Source organism: Panthera tigris, chromosome B3 (genome assembly GCF_018350195.1).
Source record: "Panthera tigris isolate Pti1 chromosome B3, P.tigris_Pti1_mat1.1, whole genome shotgun sequence".
Classification (NCBI taxonomy): domain Eukaryota; kingdom Metazoa; phylum Chordata; class Mammalia; order Carnivora; family Felidae; genus Panthera; species Panthera tigris.
The window spans coordinates 144,686,865-144,707,746 of record NC_056665.1 but is presented as its reverse complement, the minus strand read 5'-3'; the positions used below and the strand labels follow the sequence as shown (position 1 = coordinate 144,707,746).

General features: G+C 47.2%; 2 protein-coding genes across 6 annotated transcripts in view; one reads left to right on the top strand and one right to left on the bottom strand.

Annotated features, from left to right (window-relative positions):
* Window positions 1–20,841, bottom strand: part of TDRD9 (tudor domain containing 9) — a 112,510-nt gene extending 91,669 nt beyond the window's left edge. For 2 of the 5 annotated variants that reach the window (XM_042990698.1, XM_042990699.1), the window contains exons 1-2: window positions 20,568–20,840; window positions 1,675–1,781 (exon numbers count right to left, since the gene is read on the bottom strand). In XM_042990698.1, the coding sequence (XP_042846632.1) occupies window positions 1,675–1,781; window positions 20,568–20,767 (307 nt within the window). In that variant the 5' untranslated portion in view covers window positions 20,768–20,840. Of the gene's footprint in view, window positions 1–1,674; window positions 1,782–3,167; window positions 3,186–20,567 lie in introns of those variants that run through there. The other 3 variants (XM_042990702.1, XM_042990701.1, XM_042990700.1) reach the window with 3 other exon arrangements.
* Window positions 8,884–9,821, top strand: RD3L (RD3 like). Its single transcript, XM_007094869.1, has 2 exons — window positions 8,884–9,182; window positions 9,524–9,821. The coding sequence occupies exons 1-2, from the start codon at window positions 8,884–8,886 to the stop codon at window positions 9,819–9,821; spliced, it is 597 nt and encodes a 198-aa protein (XP_007094931.1).
* Window positions 20,842–20,882: the final 41 nt, after the last annotated feature.

Sequence of the window (20,882 nt, the reverse complement as noted above, 5' to 3'; positions counted from 1 at the left end):
TTATGTAACTGCCCGGTGAAAAGTTCCAAAGGCATTAAGATGCAAGGGACAGAGAAAGCAAACAGTTCCAAATCTTAATCCAAATCAAAAGTTACTAGAGCAGATGCGTCCAACTGCAGGCATTCGATGGTAACCTCGCTACTTTCCAGCAGCGGCAATCCCATGTGGCATGCTCCAGGAGCGGCAGGCGGCGTGCCCCAGGTCAGGCCATGCGGGCGTAACAAGAAGGATCGCATCGCACAGTCACCTGAAAACGAACGCGCCTCCGCAAAGGGAAATACGAGCTGACGGAGGTCTCTGCACAGTAACACGCACACGGCTCCTTCATGCTTCTACTGGACCGCACTGTGGTCTGCTGCACAGGCAAAATCGCCAATCCCTGTCCGCTGACATTCATGAGACCTCCGAGGCTCCCCACAGATTAGCAATGAAGCAATCGACGCTCGGCCACGTCCAGCTCTGTATTTTTAGCAGAGGTACACATTGAACCAAGGGGCACACACACTTTGAACTATCACTTCTGATGTTAACCTACCAGACCGTCCAGACGACTATTCCTCCTGAGGGAGCTAAAGACAGTAGCTGAAATATACAAACAGCACCTAATGAGGAAACACCAGGCCAAAGCCAACAGCAAGGCAAGAACACAGACACAAAGGCAAAGAACTCCATGCGCTTTTGCTTTAAGGTGAGAAATAAACCTGAATCTATGTAGGGACCCAAACAATGAGAAAACAAAATGGAATGAGACAGTGCGGTGGGGTGCCTGGGTGGTTAAGCGTCCGACTCTTGGTTTCAGCTGAAGTCATGATCTCAAGGTTCATGGGTTTGAGCCCCGCGTCGGGCTCTGTGCTACAGCTCAGAGCCTGGAGCCTGCTTCGGATTCTGTGCCTCCCTCTCTCTCTGCCCCTCCCAACTCATTCTCTCTCTCCCTCTGTCTCTCTCTCAAAAGTAAACATTAAAAAAATTAAAACAAAAGAACAGACTATTTAAGAACTACGTTTAAAAGAGAAAAAAAACAGGGGCGCCGAGGTGGCTCAGTCAGTTAAGCGTCTGACTTCAGCTCAGGTCATGATCTCACGGTTCGTGGGTTCGAGCCCCATGTCGGGCTCTGTGCTGACAGCTCAGAGCCTGGAGCCTGTTTCGGATTCTGTGTCTCCCTCTCTCTCTGACCCTCCCCCGTTCATGCTCTGTCTCTCTCTGTCTCAAAAATAAATAAACGTTTAAAAAAAATTGTTTTTTTAATAAAATAAAAAGATAAATAAAATTTAAAAAAGAAAAGAAAAAAACGGAGCACTTGTGTGGCTCAGTTAGTTGAGTGTCCCAACTCTTGATTTTGGCTCAGGTCACCGTTCATGAGTTCAAGCCCCACAACGGGCTCTGCCCGGACAGCACAGAGCCTGCTTGGGCTTCTCTCTCTGCCCCTCCCCAGCTCGCATGCGTGCGCGCTCTCTCTCAAAATAAATAAACTTTTTAAAAAAGAGAGAGAGAAAAGTGACTATTTTACAACCCAACATATACTCACCCACTCAAAAAAACATCTTGAATTAACAAGCAATACGGATTCTTTGTTGACCAAAATATCACATTTCTTAAAAACTTTAAAGAATGTAACACTTTAAACTGTAAACAACTCATGCAGCAGATTTTAAATATTTAAAAATACCCATTTACCTGGCCTACTGGTTGACTGATCACTGCCATACATATCAAATTCTTGTGCTTCAAGCTGTCTGTATTTGTCAATATACTCCATTTCTGAGCTCTTTCGGCTAAGTGGCCTAAAAAGAATATTAAACGTTAATATGCTATTTCCAAAAAGCCAAGAAATCCCATGTGCTAGAAGAATTCTTGAATAGTTACTTCTACTTAAGTCAGAGAAGAAAACACGCAAATGGTCATTCAACAAATGCAAATAAAGGGCACCTGGGTGTCTCAGTCAGTTAAGTGTCTGACTTCAGCTCAGGTCATGATCTCACAGTTCATGAGTTTGAGCCCCGCATCAGGTTCTGTGCTGACAGCTTGGAGCCTGCTATGGATTCTGTGTCTCCCTCTCTCTCTGTCCCTCCCCCACTTGTGCTCTCTCTCTCTTTCTCTCTCTCTCTCTCTCTCCCCCAAAAATAAACATTAAAAAAAATTTTTTTTCAAATGCAAATATGCTCAACTCCCCATCTTCTCACCACCCAAGTGCAAATTAAAGCAGGGAGAAACTGGACACCTGGGTGGCTCAGTCGGCTGAGCATCTGACTCTTGATGTCGGCTCAGGTCATGATCTCATGGTTCATGAGTTCAAGCCCCACGTCAGGCTCCGTGTTGACAGTGGAGCCTGCTTGGAATTCTCTCAGCCCTTCCCCTGCTCGTACTCTCTCTCCAAAAAATTTTTTTAATTAAAAAAATAAAAGAGTGAGAGACCAGTATTTCCCCCTTCATATTAGCAGAAAGACTGAATATCCTTCGATCACTGCAGGGAGTGGTAAATGAGTTAAGACTTTTGTTATTCTGAAAGGCAACCAGCCAGTATCTGAACCAAAATTTTCCCCTCAGTGTCTTCCGTAGAGAAGTATTTCAACATGCAGACAAGGAAGCACGTGCACGGACATGGGAGCATTCATTTAGTCAGCAAATATCTACCGAACACCCAGCACATCGGAGGAACTTAGACACTAGAGGTGCAGCAGTAAACAAAACAAGGTCCTTGTCCTCATGAAAGTGTCGTCTAGTGAAGGAGACATAACAGATACACACACTCACCAGTGATATGGAGGTACAAGTTTAAAGCTAAGGGTATGGAGAACTCCAGGGAGAAAAGGTACCTTTGGACGATGTTTGTAATGGTTAAAACCTGAAAACGAATGTCAGAGGGAAGGCCAAGTCCTACTCAGTGTGCATCTTTTTAAGGACGGCCAGGGCCATCTTCACGCTAATAGGCAAACATGTCCAAGATGTTAATAAAAAAAAAAAGGCAACTGCTGTGTGATATGCAAAATATGCTACCAATTATGTTTCCATTATCCGCATCTAATTTAATCGCCCTGCCGTCAGAAAGAAGACTGCACAATACCAATTCTTGAAATTTGAGGTTTACTTTAATAACACGCTATTTGCCTCAAAGCCTACTCTTGCCTGCTATTAGTAGTTACATCAACATTCTTTTGGTTACTGTTTACCTGATATTTACTCATTAATCCACTGAGCAAATTAATATTCAAGGCTGCCTCCGTGCCAGGCGCTGTTCTAAGCACTTGGGATAAAGCGGCTGGCAGACAGTCCTCATGGAGTTTACAGTCTAGCTGGGAGAAGAAAAATAAAGTAAAACATAGAATATGTCATTCAGAGATGAGCCCACAGAGAAAAATACCTGTGCAGCCAGGAGAGGAGATGGGGTGAGGGCGGCTGCAATATTAATAGGATGATAAGGCGACAATAAAGCAAAGATCAGCGGAAAGGAAGCGAAGGGCCATGCAGCTCTGGAGGGGAAAGATCTCCTGAACAAGGACACAGGAAAGGCCAGCCTTGAGGCAAGTGTGCCACAAGAGGCGGGAGGCGGAGGCAGCCCAGGAGAAGGGTGGGGGGCCCAGAGGTACGGGGAACAGGAGTTGGTTACCGGGAAGGGCAGGGGGTAGGCTGCCGGCAGGGACGAATTACAGAGATTTGGCTTTTGCTCTGAGGGAGATGGGTTTTGAGCCAGGACAGACAAACAGCAACATCAAACTCCTATTTTAACAGGACGGCTCAGACCGGGTGAAGCGGGGTGCAGTGACAGGGGTGGGCACTCAGAAGCGGGGAGACCACTGAACACAGGAGCACAGTAACCAAGGCCAGAGTCGACGGGGCTCGGACCAGAGCGGCAACCGTGAGGGGGGAGCCACTCGAACATGCTGGCATGGGGACGCCTGGCTGTCCCAGTTGGTGGAGCGTGTGGCTCTTGATCTCGGGGTTGTGAGTTCGAGCCCCGTGCTGGGTTTAGAGATTACTTATAAATAAAATCTTTAAAGAATACGTACGCCAGCATACTAGATCTGGGTATGAAAACACAGGAGTCGAGAACGTTTCCCCAGTTCCAGCTCCTGGGAAGACCAAACGAGCACGCCACACTCTGTGCCTCAAAATGAAGCCAGAAAGCCAGGACAGAGCACGTGAGCTGTTACCAGAGTCCCTGAAAGCACAGTACTGGGCAGATGGGAGAAAACGACCAGAATTCAGAGCAGCGGCAAGCAAACCAGAGGTGCATCTGCAATCATTTAACTCTGCCTTCCCCAAGTGCAGACACAGCACGGGCATAGACAGGGCGCCCCAGAAGCAGTTCTCGTGCCTCAGGGAGGAGAGGGGACCCCACGTGTTCAAAGTGAAGGCAGTCCCCAGATTTTGTGTTTCCAGGGGTCAGCAAGAGCCTCAAACTCTAAGGAGGGGAGACATCCTCTCCCAGAGGGTAGGGTGGACCCTCACTGCCTTCTTTCCTCCAGGGTCCTCCCATCGCTTGGCCCTGAATGTGAACGCCGGCAGCTGAACCGGCAGGAAGCGCATGGTGAAGAAGGGCAATAAAGCCGCAGGCTTTGGCCGGGGAGCTGCCTCAGGGACAGGAGAGCACCTGGGGAAGCGAGACCCCCAAGGCCGTCCAGAAGCCACTGGGCCGTACAAGCATGCGCTGACCCCAAAGAGCCCACCACGGACTGATGACTGAGGGCTGAGCTCCAGATGGCCAACAGGTGGCACCCTGTAGGACAGACCGGGTGGCGCGCGAGGGCTCTGAAAACCGGAGAGATCCCGAAACCTCACGCAAGGCTGGTGGGAATTTGCCACCCGAACACGGCTGATCAGCTGCAATCCCCAGAAGATTTAAACAAGCCCCCGGGTCCCGTAATACAGCATTCAAGATGCCCAGGACACACACAACTACCCAGCACGCGAAGACCCTAGAAAATCTCCAGGCTGGAGCGATGGCCACGTAGTTGGACACTGGCTATCCAACTTGGGTGTCCGACCCTACACCTCACACCAACCTTAAATCACTTCCAAACCCATTCAGCCACCCAGACACCTGCTTTTTTACACCTGTAAAGCTAATGTTCTCCTACACTTGATAATCTGGAATAGAGAAGCCTTCATAAACAAGAGCACAAAAAAAGAAAAGTCAAAAAGGAAAATACCAATAAACTAACGTAAACTGTAACCTAAAGCTTATGAACAAGGGGCCCCTGGGCGGCTCAGCTGGTTGAGCGGCCGACTTCGGCTCAGGTCATGATCTCACGGTTCATGAATTCGAGCCTTGTGTTGGGTTGTGCTGACAGCTCGGAGCCTGGAGCCTGCTTCAGATTCTGTGTCTCCCTCTCTCTCTGTTCCTCCCCTACTCACACTCTGTCTCTCTCAAAAAATAAACATTAAAAAAAATTTTTAAAAATGTCGGGCACCCCGCAGCCTCAGTCAATTAAGCAGCCAACTTTGACTCAGGGCATGATCTCGTGGTTCATGAGTTTCAGCCCCGCGTTGGGCTCTGTGCTGACAGCTCGGAGCCTAGAGCCTCCTTCGGATTCTGGGTCTCCCTCTCTCTCCGCCCCTCCCCTGCTTGTGCTCTGTCTCTCAAAAATAAACATTAAAAAAAAAATACACGCATTAGTGTGTTTTAATTAAAATGATTTTATCAACTGCATCTCTAACAGCCAAAAGACAGAAGCAGCAGCGATCCAGGATTTTAAACCGAGTAGCAAAGGAATTAAAAGCAGAGGGCCGGGCCACCAGGCTCCTCCCGGTGAGGAATCCACCCTGCGCCGCTATCAAATGCTGCCGAGCACTAACGAGGCCCCGACTGTAAACACGAACACTTGTCCCTGGCTCCTCAGCTTGCCCTCAGGTTTCCAAAATTTTGTTTTTCCAGACTTATTTTCTTATGCACTTCTCTACACACCTTAGAAGTTTATGTGCTCACCCTGTAAATGCTACAGTGCGATCTCACAGTGAGTACGAGAGATGGTACAATCTTCAGCTAACAAGACGCAGCCTGGAAAATTGTGACGGTGACCAAAAGAAACTGGCCAGTATCACAGTTTAAGCTTTCTGTCTTCCACACAAAATGCCTCGAGGTTGCAGTTCCTCAGAAACAACTCATTTGTTCAACGTACTAAAATGTTTAATAAAATCCAAGTTAGGGGCGCCCGGATGGCTCGGTCGGTTAAGCGTCCGACTTTAGCTCAGGTCATGATCTCGCAGGCAGTGAGTTCGAGCCCCATGTCGGGCGCTGTGCCGACAGCTCAGAGCCCGGAGCCTGCTTCGGATTCTGTGTCTCCCTCTCTCTCCACCCCTCCCCTGCTCGTGCTCTGTGTCTCTCTCTCATAACTAAACGTTAAAATTTTTTTCAATCCAAGTTAATCTGGTTATAGCTTAATAAACAGAAAGGATTAACATGAAGGTACTTTCTCCACAAATCCTGACCCACGGATATTTCTGGTGTCCATCTACAAGGTAGCAGGGGCACGACTGTCCTGATACTTGAGTTCTACTTCAATCAAACAATCTCAGCAGACAGGACAGAAAACATACCGGTGACAATAATATCCGCAGCACAGCCTGAGCACCAGAAACGCAGGCTCACACGCGGAAGACGGAAGGGAGGCGCGTGGAATGGAAGCTGAGCCCCAAGAGAAACTGAGGGCTACACCTGAGCAGGCGCCACAGAAGTCTGCGGCGGGGGTGTCCTTGAGAAGCTCTTTGCGCACCAGGCTCACCGATCTTCAAATCTCCCAAGGAACCCCCGCCCCCGGCCCCAGAAAGGCCTTCCCCGACCTCCACAACAAACTACAAAGTGAATAAAGAACTACAAAGTGGATAAACGGAAAAGGCAGAGAACGAACATCTCGGAAGACAGAGTCTGTGTGAGCAACTCTGAGGGCAGAGGGAGCACGACGACACGTGTCGGGAAGACACGCTCCGGGGCAGCGCCGGCAGGAAGGGGAAGGAAGCCGCGGAAGGCCCCGAAAAGAAACGTGGCTCGTGTTCCACGGCCGCTCTACTTCCGACGTTGCCGTCGCCATCGCAGAGGCAACGAATGTTTAAATCAAAGCAACAGCAAGGAGGTTATTCAAAGGGAGAAGTGTCGGGATTCATCGTAACTTCGGCAGAAAATCCGCGAGGACGTTTCTGTCCTGCCGAACTCGACCGCTTCCGTTCTCAGGGCGCCGCACACGATGCGATGTGAAAACCTGCCCGGTGAAGACGATGGATGCCGACAGCGGGCCGCTTCTCACGTGTAAGGAACAGGGCTGTAGGCTGAGCGCACACGTCACTCTTCATCGCGCGTGACAAGCGGGTCTGACGGGAACCACGTCCGTTCTTCCCAGTTCATTTGAAGGAAAAGGCAACAGAAGAAACAAGTGGTGCGAAAGGAAAAGCCGCTATGTAGTCACCGAACACAGAAGCAGAGAGTAAAGACCTGTCTGCCCTTCAGCCAGAGACCCGCGGCCCCTGAAGGAAAGACCATCCCGCATCGCATCGCATCGCATCGCATCGGCCCCAACGGTAAGTGTGTTTCACCCTCGGCTCCAAAAGAAAACACTGCCATCGTCTTCTGCAGAATGAATTACAAGGTCTCGCTTTCAATTTCTCATGCTCTTAGATCTCTCTTTTCCCCTACCCTTAATCTATCATTACGGTCTTTCAAGAGGGTATAAACTATATTGTCAAGTCACCTACTTCAGCATTTACGTCCTCCGGCCTCACAACTGGCTCCAGCATACAAATTTCACTACCAGACAGAGAGAGAAACGAGACGAATACAGAAAATAACCCTGACTAAACAGCCCGCCTAGGACTGATACCAGCATTCTTCGCCTCTTTTGCTCCATCATAACGAATTTCCTCAGGATGGATATTTTGCAAATCGTCAAGACCGATCTGCTTTTTCTGCTCTCATTAGAGGGGACAGTGACCTGGCTTCTAGATGGCCTGAAAGTTAAGCGGAAGAATTAAAGCAGCGTGGTTATTTTTAGCTCTCTACAGGCATAAAAACACAGCCCTGAGCTGTGACCCACAGCAGAACATCACAGCACGCACCGTCCCCCCCGTGGCCGGGAGCGCGGCCCTGGGGCCTCCCGGTGCCGCTCCTCGCTGCATCACCGGAGCCGAGTCGGAGCGCATTTAGGACCAGAGCCCGTGGCCGCCGGCATCTTTTTCAAACAGACGGAGCTACGTTCAAAAGGCAGACCGTTATATAATTTGCGAAGATTAAACAGTAAGTTATTTTTGTCACTTCTTCTGGCTCACTTACAAGGTGAATTAATGAGCGTTCTCTCTAAATGAAGACATCACAACCTCATTCCTAACACAGAAATTGATTTATTTCAAATACAGTTTCAGTGGGTAAATAAGGAGGTTCATTCCTTCCAACGGGGGACGCATCCGGAAGAACAATATACGCCCGAGAAAAACATAGCTTCGTCACTAATTCAAGCAAACTCTTTGGCAACATCACCACATCGGATCCATCAACTTACCAGGTACGCTTTAAACCTTTTCTGCGCAAAACCTAAGTCAAAAGTGTGTGTGTAGGTAGAGCTTTCCTATACGTTAATGTTTTAAAGCCTCCTAAGAACTTTTAATAGCAAGTGCCAGTGTTATTTTCAGAAAATGTTCAGTCTGGAGATTTTCTCTGACTTTGTATATTTCACTTCTGCTTAGCTACATAATGTGTTTTCAAAGCTTGGTTTTTGGTACTGACCTAGTTAGAAATTAAAAGACTTTAATCCACATTCTAATCTCGTTTTGACCTGCATATCTAACCAGTGAAAAATTCATGCAGTTTCTGGCAAATTTACTGAAAAGAAACAGATGTGCTGATCAGAACCACAACATTTTATACAAATAAACAAGTGAGAATATTCCCATAGGCTGAGCATGCCACTTTTTGGCTGGATGAAATGGCCAAAATACGATGCCTACAAACCCGCACACTGTCCTGGCTCAGACGTAGTGACAAAGACTCTGCTTCGGGAATTAAAGTGGCATCTGAAGGAGCGAGAGAGACTAATACAAGAGATTGAAAATGAACAAAAAGTAAAAAAAACAGGAGTGGATTACAACTGGCTGAGAAACTACCAGAACCCCCACATGACCATCCCGGCTACTGAACAAAGACAACTTGAAGTCCTTTGCTCACAAGTTCAACCTTGTCAGACCGGAACTATTCTCAGCAGGTAAAAATACTATGTTCTCTTTTGTGATTATCTGCTGCTGTCAAGTCTAAGTTCTTCATATATCTAGACTGGAAATCGTATTCTATCGGGTACATACTCTAATCACGTGCATCAAAAACCCAAAACCAAAATCCCCAAGGATAGGCTGGACAAAAATATCTTACTGGAAATATTTTTAAGTCACAGAGAATGTCTTTACTAGAAGCGTAATTTTAAAGGGATGAGATTATTCAAAAGGTAACTACTATGCAATTACATGATTTCAGCTATATTTCAGAGATAAATGAATATGCACAGAAGGGAGTTTCTGAATTGAATATTCATTACTGCTTTCCCTCTAGATTTCGAGAAGTTTTAGCAGAAAATGATGTACTGCCATGGGAAATAGTCTACATCTTCAAGCAAGTTCTGAAAGACTTCCTAAACAGTACTGACAAAGGCAACCAGCAGGAAGGCCTGGAAGAGTCAAGGAACACAGACTGTCCTGTTCCTTCTGTGATGCCAGGCTCAAGCTCCAAGAGTTCAGACAAAGACGAAATACCCACTATTTCCAGTTACGTGGACAAAGCCACAAAGAACAGGTTCCCAGCATTCTCACACAGAATATGGAACCTACCATACTATTACCCATCAAGTTAAGTTACTTATAACCAGAGGAGTTTCTATGACCACCTTTAGAAGCAGAACTCTTAATATTAAAAGAAAAAGTGATGTGATTTCATGTTTTGTTGCAAAGTCAGATGTTAAGTAGTGTTTAACTCTGCATCCTAGGTTTTAAGTAGTGTTCCTTTTTTAACCACTCTACAAATGCAATGTTTTATTAAACAGTCTACTTTTAACTAAAATGGTTCCAAATATTTTGAAAAAAATGTTTGAAGTATTTTCTTATACCTCAAACATCTCTCACAGGAACATAGGCATTTTATTTAGTATGAAACTGGACAAATTCTGTGTGGAAATTAGACATTAACCTTGACTTTTATTCTGAAAGGAAGCTGTATAGAATAAAATAAATGACTGATGTGAATCTTACTTTTACAATAAAACACGGAGCCGCCTCCAGTCATTCTCAGCGGGGAAGGGAGGATGGGCAGTCACAGAGAAGATAATGTGTAGTTTAAAGACTAAGTGATGCTTTACTCCAACACTCAGGTTTGTTACTAATTACGATATTTTTTAATTGCAACTAACGTTAAGGAAAGGCGTGAAAAAGAAACAGGGACATCTGGGTAGCTCAGTCGGTCGAGCGTCCGACTTCGGCTCAGGCCATGATCTTGCAGTCTGTGAGTTCGAGCCCCACACCGGGCTCGCTGCTGTCAGTGCAGAGCCCACTTTGAATCCTCTGTCTCCCTCTCTCTGCTCCTGCCCTGCTTATGTGCACATGCTCGCTCGCTCTCTCTCTCAAAAATAAATAAAACATTTTATAAATAAATAAATATGATAGATAAATAAACAAATAAATAAATAAGGAAATAGAGCACTATATTCTATCAATAAAGAGAAACAGACTGGGTTCATTTAAGATGGCAAATATTCAGGGTGCCTGGTGGCTCAGTCAGTTAAGCAGCTGACTCTTGATTTCGGCTCAGGTCATGATCTCTTGGTTTGTGAGTTCAAGCCTCACATCTCGCTCTACACTGACGGCGCAGAACCTGCTTGGGATTCTCTCTTCCTCTCTTTCTGCCCCTCCCCACTCACGCTTGCTCACTCTCTCTGCCTCCCTCCCTCCCTCTCAAAATAAATAAAATAAAATACCTAATATTTAATATGCAAAATTCAACATTTCATAATTTCATTCAAGGAGAAAACTCATCATTGGGTTTTTTTATTAAGTGCTAGAATCTTTATCACTTTTTTTTTTTAATGTTTATTTATTTTTGAGAGACAGAGACAGAGCATGAGTGGGGGAGGAGCAGAGAGAGAGGGAGAGACGGAATCTGAAGCAAGCTCCAGGCTATGAGCTGTCAGCACAGAGCGCGACGCGGGGCTCGACCCCATGAACCATGAGATCATGACCTGAGCTGAAGTTGGACGCTTAACCGACTAAGCCACCTAGGCTCCCCTAGAATCTTTATCACTCTTAAAAGTAAGTCCAAGGAACCCAATGTTTACAACTTTACACTTGGGATTTTATCGTTTTCTTCCATCTAAAAGGAAAACATATCCAGGACCAGAACTGAATACACACCCCAAACGAACCCTTCTGACCTGTTTTCTCCTGTACTCTCAGGCAACATCCACACCATCCTGAGCAGGCTTCAACTTGGTCTTTAAATTTTTTTTTAACGTTTATTTATTTTTGAGACAGAGAGAGACAGAGCATGAACGGGGGAAGGTCAGAGAGAGGGAGACACAGAATCCGAAACAGGCTCCAGGCTCTGAGCCGTCAGCACAGAGCCCGACGCGGGGCTCGAACTCACGAACCGCGAGATCATGACCTGAGCCGAAGTCGGCCGCTTAACCGACTGAGCCACCCAGCCGCCCCTTAACTTGGTCTTTAATCCTAACCATGCAGTGAATGGTGTCAACCCGACCAGGGTTTAATAAGACAAGGGAAAGGGAAACACAGCTCTAAGTGGATCTGAAATAGACACCTCTCGTTCCTGTTCCCTTGTGGTTCTGTGTTCACGAGCTAACTAGCAAGGGCTCTTCCAGCACTGAGAAATTTGAATGGAAACTATCTGTGGGAGAGCTGACTGTCCCCAGAAATGCATAACTGCTTATTATCCAGTGAATACAGAAAACAGCACACAAAAGTTTTCATATTATCACCTTAATGGTGGGAACAAAATGTCTGTTTTAAACAGCTTGGAGTGGTCTATGATGCAGCCCCAGAAGTGGCAACCTCACCATGTAGATGAGGAAATATACACCATAAAGAGACCCAGAACACTCCACTCTTCCCCCGCAGGGCACCTTAATCAGCCACCACACAAAAGAAATGACCAAGCACATCCCTTTCGAGATGGCCACTCTCCCTGTCCAGACAGGAAGAAGAGGACAGTCTTCAGTCCCCGCTGTCAGAAGCTTCCTATGACTGAAGAAGCTACAGACACTTCGGTGACCCACTAGTCCAAGAGGAAAATGAACCCCTGCTGCTCTAAGTTGCCCACGATGCAGTCAATTCCACAGCCAGACTTTAAAGAGAAATGGAGGGGCGCCTGGGTCACTCAGTTGGTTAAGCGTCCAACTTCAGCACAGGTCACGATCTCATCATTCATGGGTTCGGGCCCCAAGGTGGGCTCTGTGCTGCCAGCTCAGAGCCTGGAGCCTGCTTCAGATTCTGTGTCTCCTTCTCCCTCGGCCCCTTCCCCGCTCACATTCTGTCTCTCTCTCTCTCTCTCTCTCTCTCTCAAAAATTAACATTAAAAAAAAAAATCTTAAGGGGCACCTGGGTGGCTCACTCGGTTAAGCCTCTGGCGCTTGGTTTCGGCTCAGATCATGATCTCACGGTTCAGGGGTTCAAGCCCCACATCGGGCTCTGCGCTCATGGTGCAGAGCCTACTTGGATTCTCTTTCTCTTTCTCCCTCTCTCTCTGCTACTCCACTTGTACTGTCTCTGTCTCTCTCAAAATTAAATAAACTTAAAAAAAAAACTTTTAAATAGAAGTAAATAAAGAGGAATGGAAAAAATGCACTGCATTTTGGTAGACAGAATCTCTCTCACTTTGCTTTGGCAATAGCCTAACAACCATGGTTCCTGTGAGAGCACTGGTGTATGTAATTTAAAACTACAGTTGTTTAGAGGCTCCTGGGTAGCGCAGTCAGTTAAACATCGGACTCTTGGTTACCACTCAGGTGGAGCTCCACCTCAGGATCTGTGCTGACAGGGCGGAGCCTGCTTGGGATTCTCTCTCTCCCTCTCTCTCTCTGCCCCTCCCCTGCTCATGCTCTCTCTCTCAAAATAAACTTCAAAAAAAAAAAAAACTACAGTTGTTGCTCGAAAATCTACAAATCAAATAGAAATTTTAACACAAATAACTTCCTAAATATTAACAGATCTCATTCCATACGTTGGCCTGTTTCTAAAACCGGCAAGAAAATGAGGGTCAAAAACATTAGGGGGTGCAAATGGGGGAAAGAACTACCAGGAAGGCTTTAGGCATGTTTTATAAAGAGAAAGTATTGGCTCAGTGGCTAAAAGCTTTGGCTAGAAAATAATAAGGTGCGGGGGCGCCTGTGTGGCTCAGTCGGTTGGGTGTCCAACTTCAGCTCAGGTCATGATATGGTTTGTGAGTTCGAGCCCCACATCGGGCTCTGTGCTGACAGCTTGGTGCCTGGAGCCTGCTTCAGATTCTCTGTGTCCTTCTCTCTCCGCCCCTCCCCCACTTGTGTGTGCACTCTCTCCTTCTCTCTCTCTCTCTCAAAAATAAATAAATGTAAAAAAAATAGTGAGGTGCAATATACATTAATCCACATAAAAGTACTCTGTGTATCTGACACATCATAGGCTCTCAAAAGTTAGATTTTTTTAAATGTTTGTTTTTGAGAGAAAGAGAGAGCACACTCACATGGGAGGGGCAGACAGAGGGAGGGACAGAGGATCTGAACTGGGCTCTGTGCTAACAGCGCAGGGCCCAATGTGGGGCTCAAACTCATGGGCCATGAGATCATGGCCTGAGCCAAAGTCAGATTCTTAACTGACTGAGCCACCCAGGCGTCCCTCAGAAGTGAGCACTATTTAACCAGCCCAATCCATTTAGTAGCGTTTCAGTCATTCTTTCACACGCCAGGTGCTGTGTGCAAAGCACTGTATACATATTCTCATTTAATCCTTTCCTTGAAAGTAGTATCACTCCCACTCGACACATGAACAAATAGCCTCAGACAAGTTCAATGGCTGTCCAACGTCAGTGAACAACAGGGCAGAGACTGGCATCTGTCGGGTCCCTGCACTGTGTCCAGCCCCAACTTAACCTCTGAGTTCCAAACGCATACAGTCAGTTGTTTACCTGACACCTCCTCTTGGATGCCCACAGGTAACCAAGGTCACAGAGATTTGTTTTCTAAAAGGATAAATACAAATCAAGAAAAGGAACAAAGGAATCAAAGCAACACATGTACACACAAAAAAGCACAGCTCTTTCGACACTTCAGCTCAGTAAACAACAATGCCACCAAGCCATCCAATTCGTAGAGAATCCCAGAACCAGAAATCTCAGAATCATTCTCGATGGTGGAGGGACCAAAAACACATCACAAAGAAGACTTGGGGCACATGGTAAGTGCTTTAGAGGAGAAAACAATGTTGAGAGAGACTACAGAGATGGAGACAGGAGGTGTGGGAGGATCTGTGCAGCTGTGGAGGCCACAGGAGGCCCGTACAAGGAGCAGACATCGGGACAGAGCCCGGAATGATGAAGGCGTTTGTTTCTTCCCAGGAAGAAACAAAGCAGAGGGAGAGGAAAAAAGGGCAGGCACTCCGGGCAGAAGAGTAGAGACAGAAGCCCCAAGGTGGAAGTGAGTTTGGGGTCTTCAAGACACAGAAAAAATAAATGCCAATGTGGCCAGAGGGCAGCAGCAGATTAGGCAGATGTCAGCTGGAGGAAAGCTCGGTTAGTCATAACAGAGTCTACATTTTATTCTAATGACAATCTAGCCACAGATAGTTGCACACGTACTCAAAAAACCTTAGATGTGAGTGTTGACTCAAGAATTTGCTCATTTACCAAACATTAACCGATCATCCACTTCGTGCCAGGCATTCTTCTAGGTGCTAGAATACTCGGGGGGCAAGGATGGGAAGCGAGGAGAATAAAAATAGAAGGCTTTTGCAATAATGCAGGAAAGAGAGGATGGTTCATCTAGGCCAGGTTGGTGAAAGCACAAACGGGGAAGTGCACTCTTATTCTGGAAACATCTGCCAGGGTATTCTAATTTTCATCAGATTATACAGACACACACACACACACACACACACACACACACACACACCCCTCAGGGAAATCAGCTGTGGTCAGAGGCGTATGACAGATTTCACAATTCAGTCAAAGCAGGAGCAGATAAGGAAGCCATACTCATTTCTAGCACATCATAAGACCTCAAGAATTGGGACCTACCAAGGCAGTCCCTTCATGCAAATACCTGGGCCCCTACTATGTGCCAGGCACTACACCAGGAGGCGGAGATTCAGTGATAAAACGTTCCCTCAAAAAGTTCTCATGTGGAGGAAACAACAGAAAGCAATTCCATACAAGTACTAAGAGATGTGGACGCAGGGCACCAGGCAAGTGGTTATTCACAAAGGGGAGGTGGCCACCCGCCTGGTTTTCCCGAGCCTTCCAGGCGTTCCTTCTCACTCTTCTTTATTCCATCTCGTCAACTTCTCAACATTCAAGGGGTCCAGGCGTGGGTCCTTGGACCTCTTCTCTCTGCACTCACCCACTAGGATCCACCACCCAGAGTCTGGGTGAGCTCACTGGTCTCCAAGCCTTAAACTGAACCCCCAAACATCTAGTTCCAGCCAGGCTTCCTTCCTCAATTCCAGACTGCCTGCGTTTACTGTTATCTAACAGTCATGTCAAGTTAACACGTCCAAATCAAAAGTCTCCCCATACACCAGCTCCTCCCGTGGTCCTGCCTCTCTCCGTCGATGGCGACACATTCCAGCTGCTCGGCCAAGAACCTTGGTGTCCCCGTTACCGCTTCCCCACTCATGTTCTGTATCTGATCCAGCTACAAAGTCCTCGCTTGTGTCTTAGGAATACATCCAAACTGCATACTGCTTACCACCTCCAATGCCACGGTCCTGGTCTAACCCACCATCCTCTCTTCTTAGATGATGTATTAGCGGGCATTCTCCAGAGAAACTAAACCAACAGATACGTATAGAGAAAGAGAGATTTACTTTTAGGAATTAGCTCATGAGACTGTAGAGACACAAGTCCAAAATGTGCAGGCTAGGCCAGCAGACTGGAAACCTGAGAAGGAGTTGCAGCCCGAGTCTGAAGGGACTTGGCAGAATTCCTTCTTGTTTTAGGAGGTAAATCTTCGTTCTAGCCAGGTCTTCAACTGATTTGATGAGGCCCACCCACAATTTGGAAGGCAAAATCCATCGATTTAAATGTTCGTTTCATCCAAAAAGCACCTCCATAGAAACATCCAGAATCATCTTGGGCCAGGGGCACCTGGGTGACTCAGCTGGTTAAGCGTCCAACTTTGGCTGAGGTCACGATCTCGAGGTTCATGGGTCTGAGCCCCGCATCGGGCTCTGTGCTGACAGCTCAGAGCCTGGAGCCTGCTTCGGATTCTGTGTCTCCCTCTCTGTCTGCCCCTCCCCCTCTCACACACTGTCTCTCTCTCTCAAAGATAAATACACATTTTTTAAAAAAAGCTTTTTTTTAAATCATGTTGGGCCAAATATCAGCACAACTGTCCAGCCAAGCTGACATCTAAAGTGATGTCACAGATGATATTAATGGACTCTTCCCTGAGCCCCTGTTACTGCCCTGGGCCCACTGCAGTCCATTCCACACAGCAGTGATCATGTTAAAGCCAGAAGTCACATCACCCCACAACTCTGGTCAAAACCCCAGAGTGCCCTCCAATGGCCCCCCAGTAGCCTCAGATGAAGCAGCAGAGTCCTTCGTGGTTTCAGAGATAATCGTGGACCCAGCTCCGTGCCCCCAGAGCTCCCCTGTCCCCTATCCCCTATCCCCTATTCTCTTTCTCTCTCTCTCTCTCTCTCTCCCTCCCTCCCTCCCTCTCTCCCTCCCTCCCTCCCTCTCTCTCTCTCTCTCTCTCTCTCTCTCTCTCTCTCTCTCTCTCTCTGTAATTCATGGGAAAGTGGCCTAACAAACTAAATCTGTAAACGGACAAAAAGGTCTTTAAAAAGCACGGCTTTCGTGGTCAACAGAAAACCGCAACCCTCGGAGGATAACACGTACACACACTAACGTGTGCAAAGCCTACATACCGAAAAGCAACCAGCGAGAAGTGAAAAGTAACATACGCTGGAGCCAGACAGCCATCGGCGGACGGGACGAGGATCAGTTTCTCAACTTAGCGGACCCTCAGCTATAAAATGGGACCTCCCTTGTCTGTCGGAAGGACAGACTGCTGTGCTTCCTGTCACCTGACGCGGTGCTCAACACAGTGGGCACTCAACTTACCTGAGAGATACCAAGAAGGGAAAACTGAATTAGGTAAAAGGAATCACCAGACAGGTGATCTGAAATGGGGAGTTTCTATGGGAAAGCTTTCTCTGGGACAACGTGCATTTGGAGGTGCCAAAGAGTCTCGTGTTTTCTACTTCTCTTCTTTATTTTTAATGCCGGTAGTCATTACTCACATGACTCACGGAGCTGGTTTAACAACGCTCTCGTGGACTGGACTCCAGAGACTCAACGCAAACTGATCGTACCCTGATCGTCCCTCCCAAATACAGCTTCACTGTGGGCTTTCCTATACTTCAAAACCCGTCTTCCTCCATGTCGGATGTTTTCTCACCAACATCAAAACCTCATTCAAAGTCTCCTTTCTGGAAAGACCTCAGTCAACAAGTATCTGAGCATCAGCTGTGCGCCTGCCACGGGGCAGAGGGTGCCTTTATGGTCAGCTCACCCTACATCAACCCCAGGTCTACCACTGTATCAGTTTCCTGTTGCCGCCACACCAAACTATCAATAATCCAGCAGTTCCAAACAACACAAATGGATTATTTCATAGTTTCTGTTAATCGGTAGCGCAGGTGGACACAAGTAGGTCCTCTGCTTAGAGTCCCGTAAGGCCAAAATCAAGGTGTTGGCAGGACTGCGTTCACTACAAAAGGCTCATTCAGGGTCGCTGGCCAAATTCAGTTCCTCGAAGTTGTAGGACAGAGGTCCCTGTTTCCCTGCTGGCCGTCAGCCGGGATCCCATCTTTGCTCCTAGCTGTCCACATTCTTCTCCTGCTTCCTTTGTGGTCGGTCCTGTCTAACACCAACCGGTCGAGTCCCTCTCATGTTTCAAATCCCTGCTTTTAAGGGCTCGTGTCATTAGACAATCCAGGTAATCTCCCTATTTTAGAGTCTATAACCTTAGTTACATCCGCAAAATCCCTCTTTCCGGTAACAGAACACAGTCACAGGGTCCCGTGGTTATCTTTGGAGGGGGGTAGAGGCTCTTTCTACCTACCGTGACTATTTATTTCAGGAAGTTATTGGGCAAGGCACTTTACCACCCAAGTCTGTTTCCTCAACTACAAAATTAAGTTACTGCCATCAATCTCAGGGGGTTATTTCAAGGACTAAATAATGTAGCTGTATTTGAGTGCCCACTACACAGCAGAGCCTCCGCCTTAGATATGCACGTGGTAAGGGCCCAGGAAGGGCCTTTCAGAGAAGTACTGCTCAGACTCAAAGCACTACACAAACAAATCTCAATGTTATTTGCCTATTTCTAGCTACGTACAGAAGTTGAAACGTTTATGGCAATTTTACAAAGTAATTTTACGTGGTAATTATAATTAATATTTTAAGTGGGGCTTGTATTTTCTTTTTTCCATTCCATTACTCTGAAATTTCATTTTTATTGATTTTTCAAAGTCTTAATCCACCAAAGACTGGAAATTGTAACAACTGGTCCTCAGTAGTTACAACATTTAAATCTATACTTTTAGTTTCTGAAAAGGTCAATAATTTACTTCCGCTACCACAATAAGTTATTTAGAAGCAACACAGCTCTGCCCGTTACAAGCAGAGGAGGCTTAAGGAGAGAGGGTAGCCTACAGGATTACTCACTAGAGCAATTCAAGGGGAAAAAGTACAAAAGCAGCAACAAAAAAGCCACTCTAAAGCTGCACAAGGGTCTCTTTGTCCCCTCCCCGCCTCCAAGAACAGGTTTACTAAAGATCCCAAGTAGTCCTTGACTCTGCAAAGGCTTGAAGCTTGTCTACAGAGGCTTGAAGCAATCCCATGAAAACCTGACGGGGCCAACCAATAAGAGAAACTTTCTCAAAAACTAAAAAACTGGGGCGCCTGGGTGGCTCAGTCGGTTAAGTGTCTGCCTTCGGCTCAGATCATGATCTCGTGGTTTACGGGCTCAGGCCCCACGTCGGGCTCTGTGCTGACAGCTCAGAGCCTGGAGTCTGCTTCAGGTTCTGTGTCTCCCTCTCTCTCTGCCCCTCCTCAGCTCGTGCTCTCTCTCTCAAAAATAAATAAACATTACAAATAAAAATAAAAAACTAAAAAACAAAAACCACCATCTCAACTGAAAAAGGTGTTGAATATGGGGGGGGGGGGGTCCGAGCACTGACACAGACACTCCAAGATGGGAGTACTTCTATAGTGGCCCGCTTTATAGAGGGAACAGGTGTTTCTGTACACCAGACTGGGTCTTCTAAAAACAGATGCCCTCCTCTTGCCTTTTTATTTCCACCAAAATCATGTGAACAGATGAACCAAGAACAGTTGCTTAAGTTAAAAAAAAAAAAAATAGTGGGAGAAGGAGCGTTCAGGAAACGGAACGAAGATCCAGCTTTCCAGCTCCTTGGTATTCACCCAAATGGACTGAAAACGTTTGACCCACAAAAACCTGCCAGAAATGTTTACCACAGCTTTACTCAACACTGCAAAACTTGAAACCCACCAGCATCCTTCAGTAGGTAAATGCACAGACTGTGGTACATGCAGACAATGGAATATCATTCAACACGTGTTAAGACGAAAGAAAGAAAGAAAGAAAGAAAGAAAGAAAGAAAGAAAGAAAGAAAGAAAGAAAAAAGCTACCAATCCATGAAAAAACATGGAGGAAACTTAAACACATATTACAAAATCAAAGTAGCAGATCTGAAAAGGCTAAACAGGCCTGATTCTAACTACAAGACACTCTGGAAAACGCAAAACTACGGATAGTGAAAGGATCAGGGGTTGCCAGGGTTGGGGGGGGAGAGGGAGGGGTAAAGAGGCAGAGCACAAAAGGCAGTGAAACTATTCTGTATGGTGGTGGATACAGGTTCCTACAACCACACACCACAACACTACGACTGAACCCTCATCGGCACTACGGACTCTGGTTAACGATAACGTATCCACATCGTCTCGTCCCTTGTACAATGACACACAAAAAAAGACATTAACAACAGGGAAACGTTGGCGGGGGTGAAGAAGGTACTTGGGATTATGCTCAACTTTTCTGTAAATGTAAACTGCTCTCAAAAATAGCTTATTAATTAAAAAAAAAAAAAGTTAAAAAGTGAACCTAATTCTGGAGTGGCTCAACTTCCAGGAGAGTTAACTAGGCCTAGGTCACGGGGTGGCCCAGCCGGGGGCCAGGGACGTAGTCAGGGAGAGTCTGGGGAGGAGCAAGGGCTCGGGCCTCACACCAACCCCCAGACGCTCCCCCACCGCCGGCCTCGCTCCCACCCCTGGCCGGGCCTGGGCTTCGCACCCACCCTCGGCCTCCTACCTCCCGGACGCTGCCGGCGGGGCCCCAGTCTGGGCCCCGGCTGCTGGGCCGAAGCGGGGGGGCGCGTCCCTGCGCTGCGCCTCGTCCCTGGCCGCCTCGGCCGGGAAGGCGGGCGGTGAGCCCAGCAGTTCCACATCCGTCACGGTCTTGCCGATGGTGAACCAGTCGTTGATCTGGTCGACGGTGAGCTTGCGCAGCATGCTCCCGGCACGGCGACGACGCCACCTCAACTGCCCAGCGGAGCGGCGGGAACAGACGACGCCAAGAACGCCAAGGCGCGTCGGGGCGCGGCGGGAACGCGGCCCCGCCCCGCCC

Excerpts from the sequence above, each read along its gene's own strand:
- RD3L (XM_007094869.1), top strand. The coding sequence starts at position 8,884 with ATGCCACTTTTTGGCTGGATGAAATGGCCAAAATACGATGCCTACAAA. Across the intron at positions 9,183-9,523 it reads ACCGGAACTATTCTCAGCAG|ATTTCGAGAAGTTTTAGCAG; the intron begins GTAAAAATACTA and ends CTTTCCCTCTAG.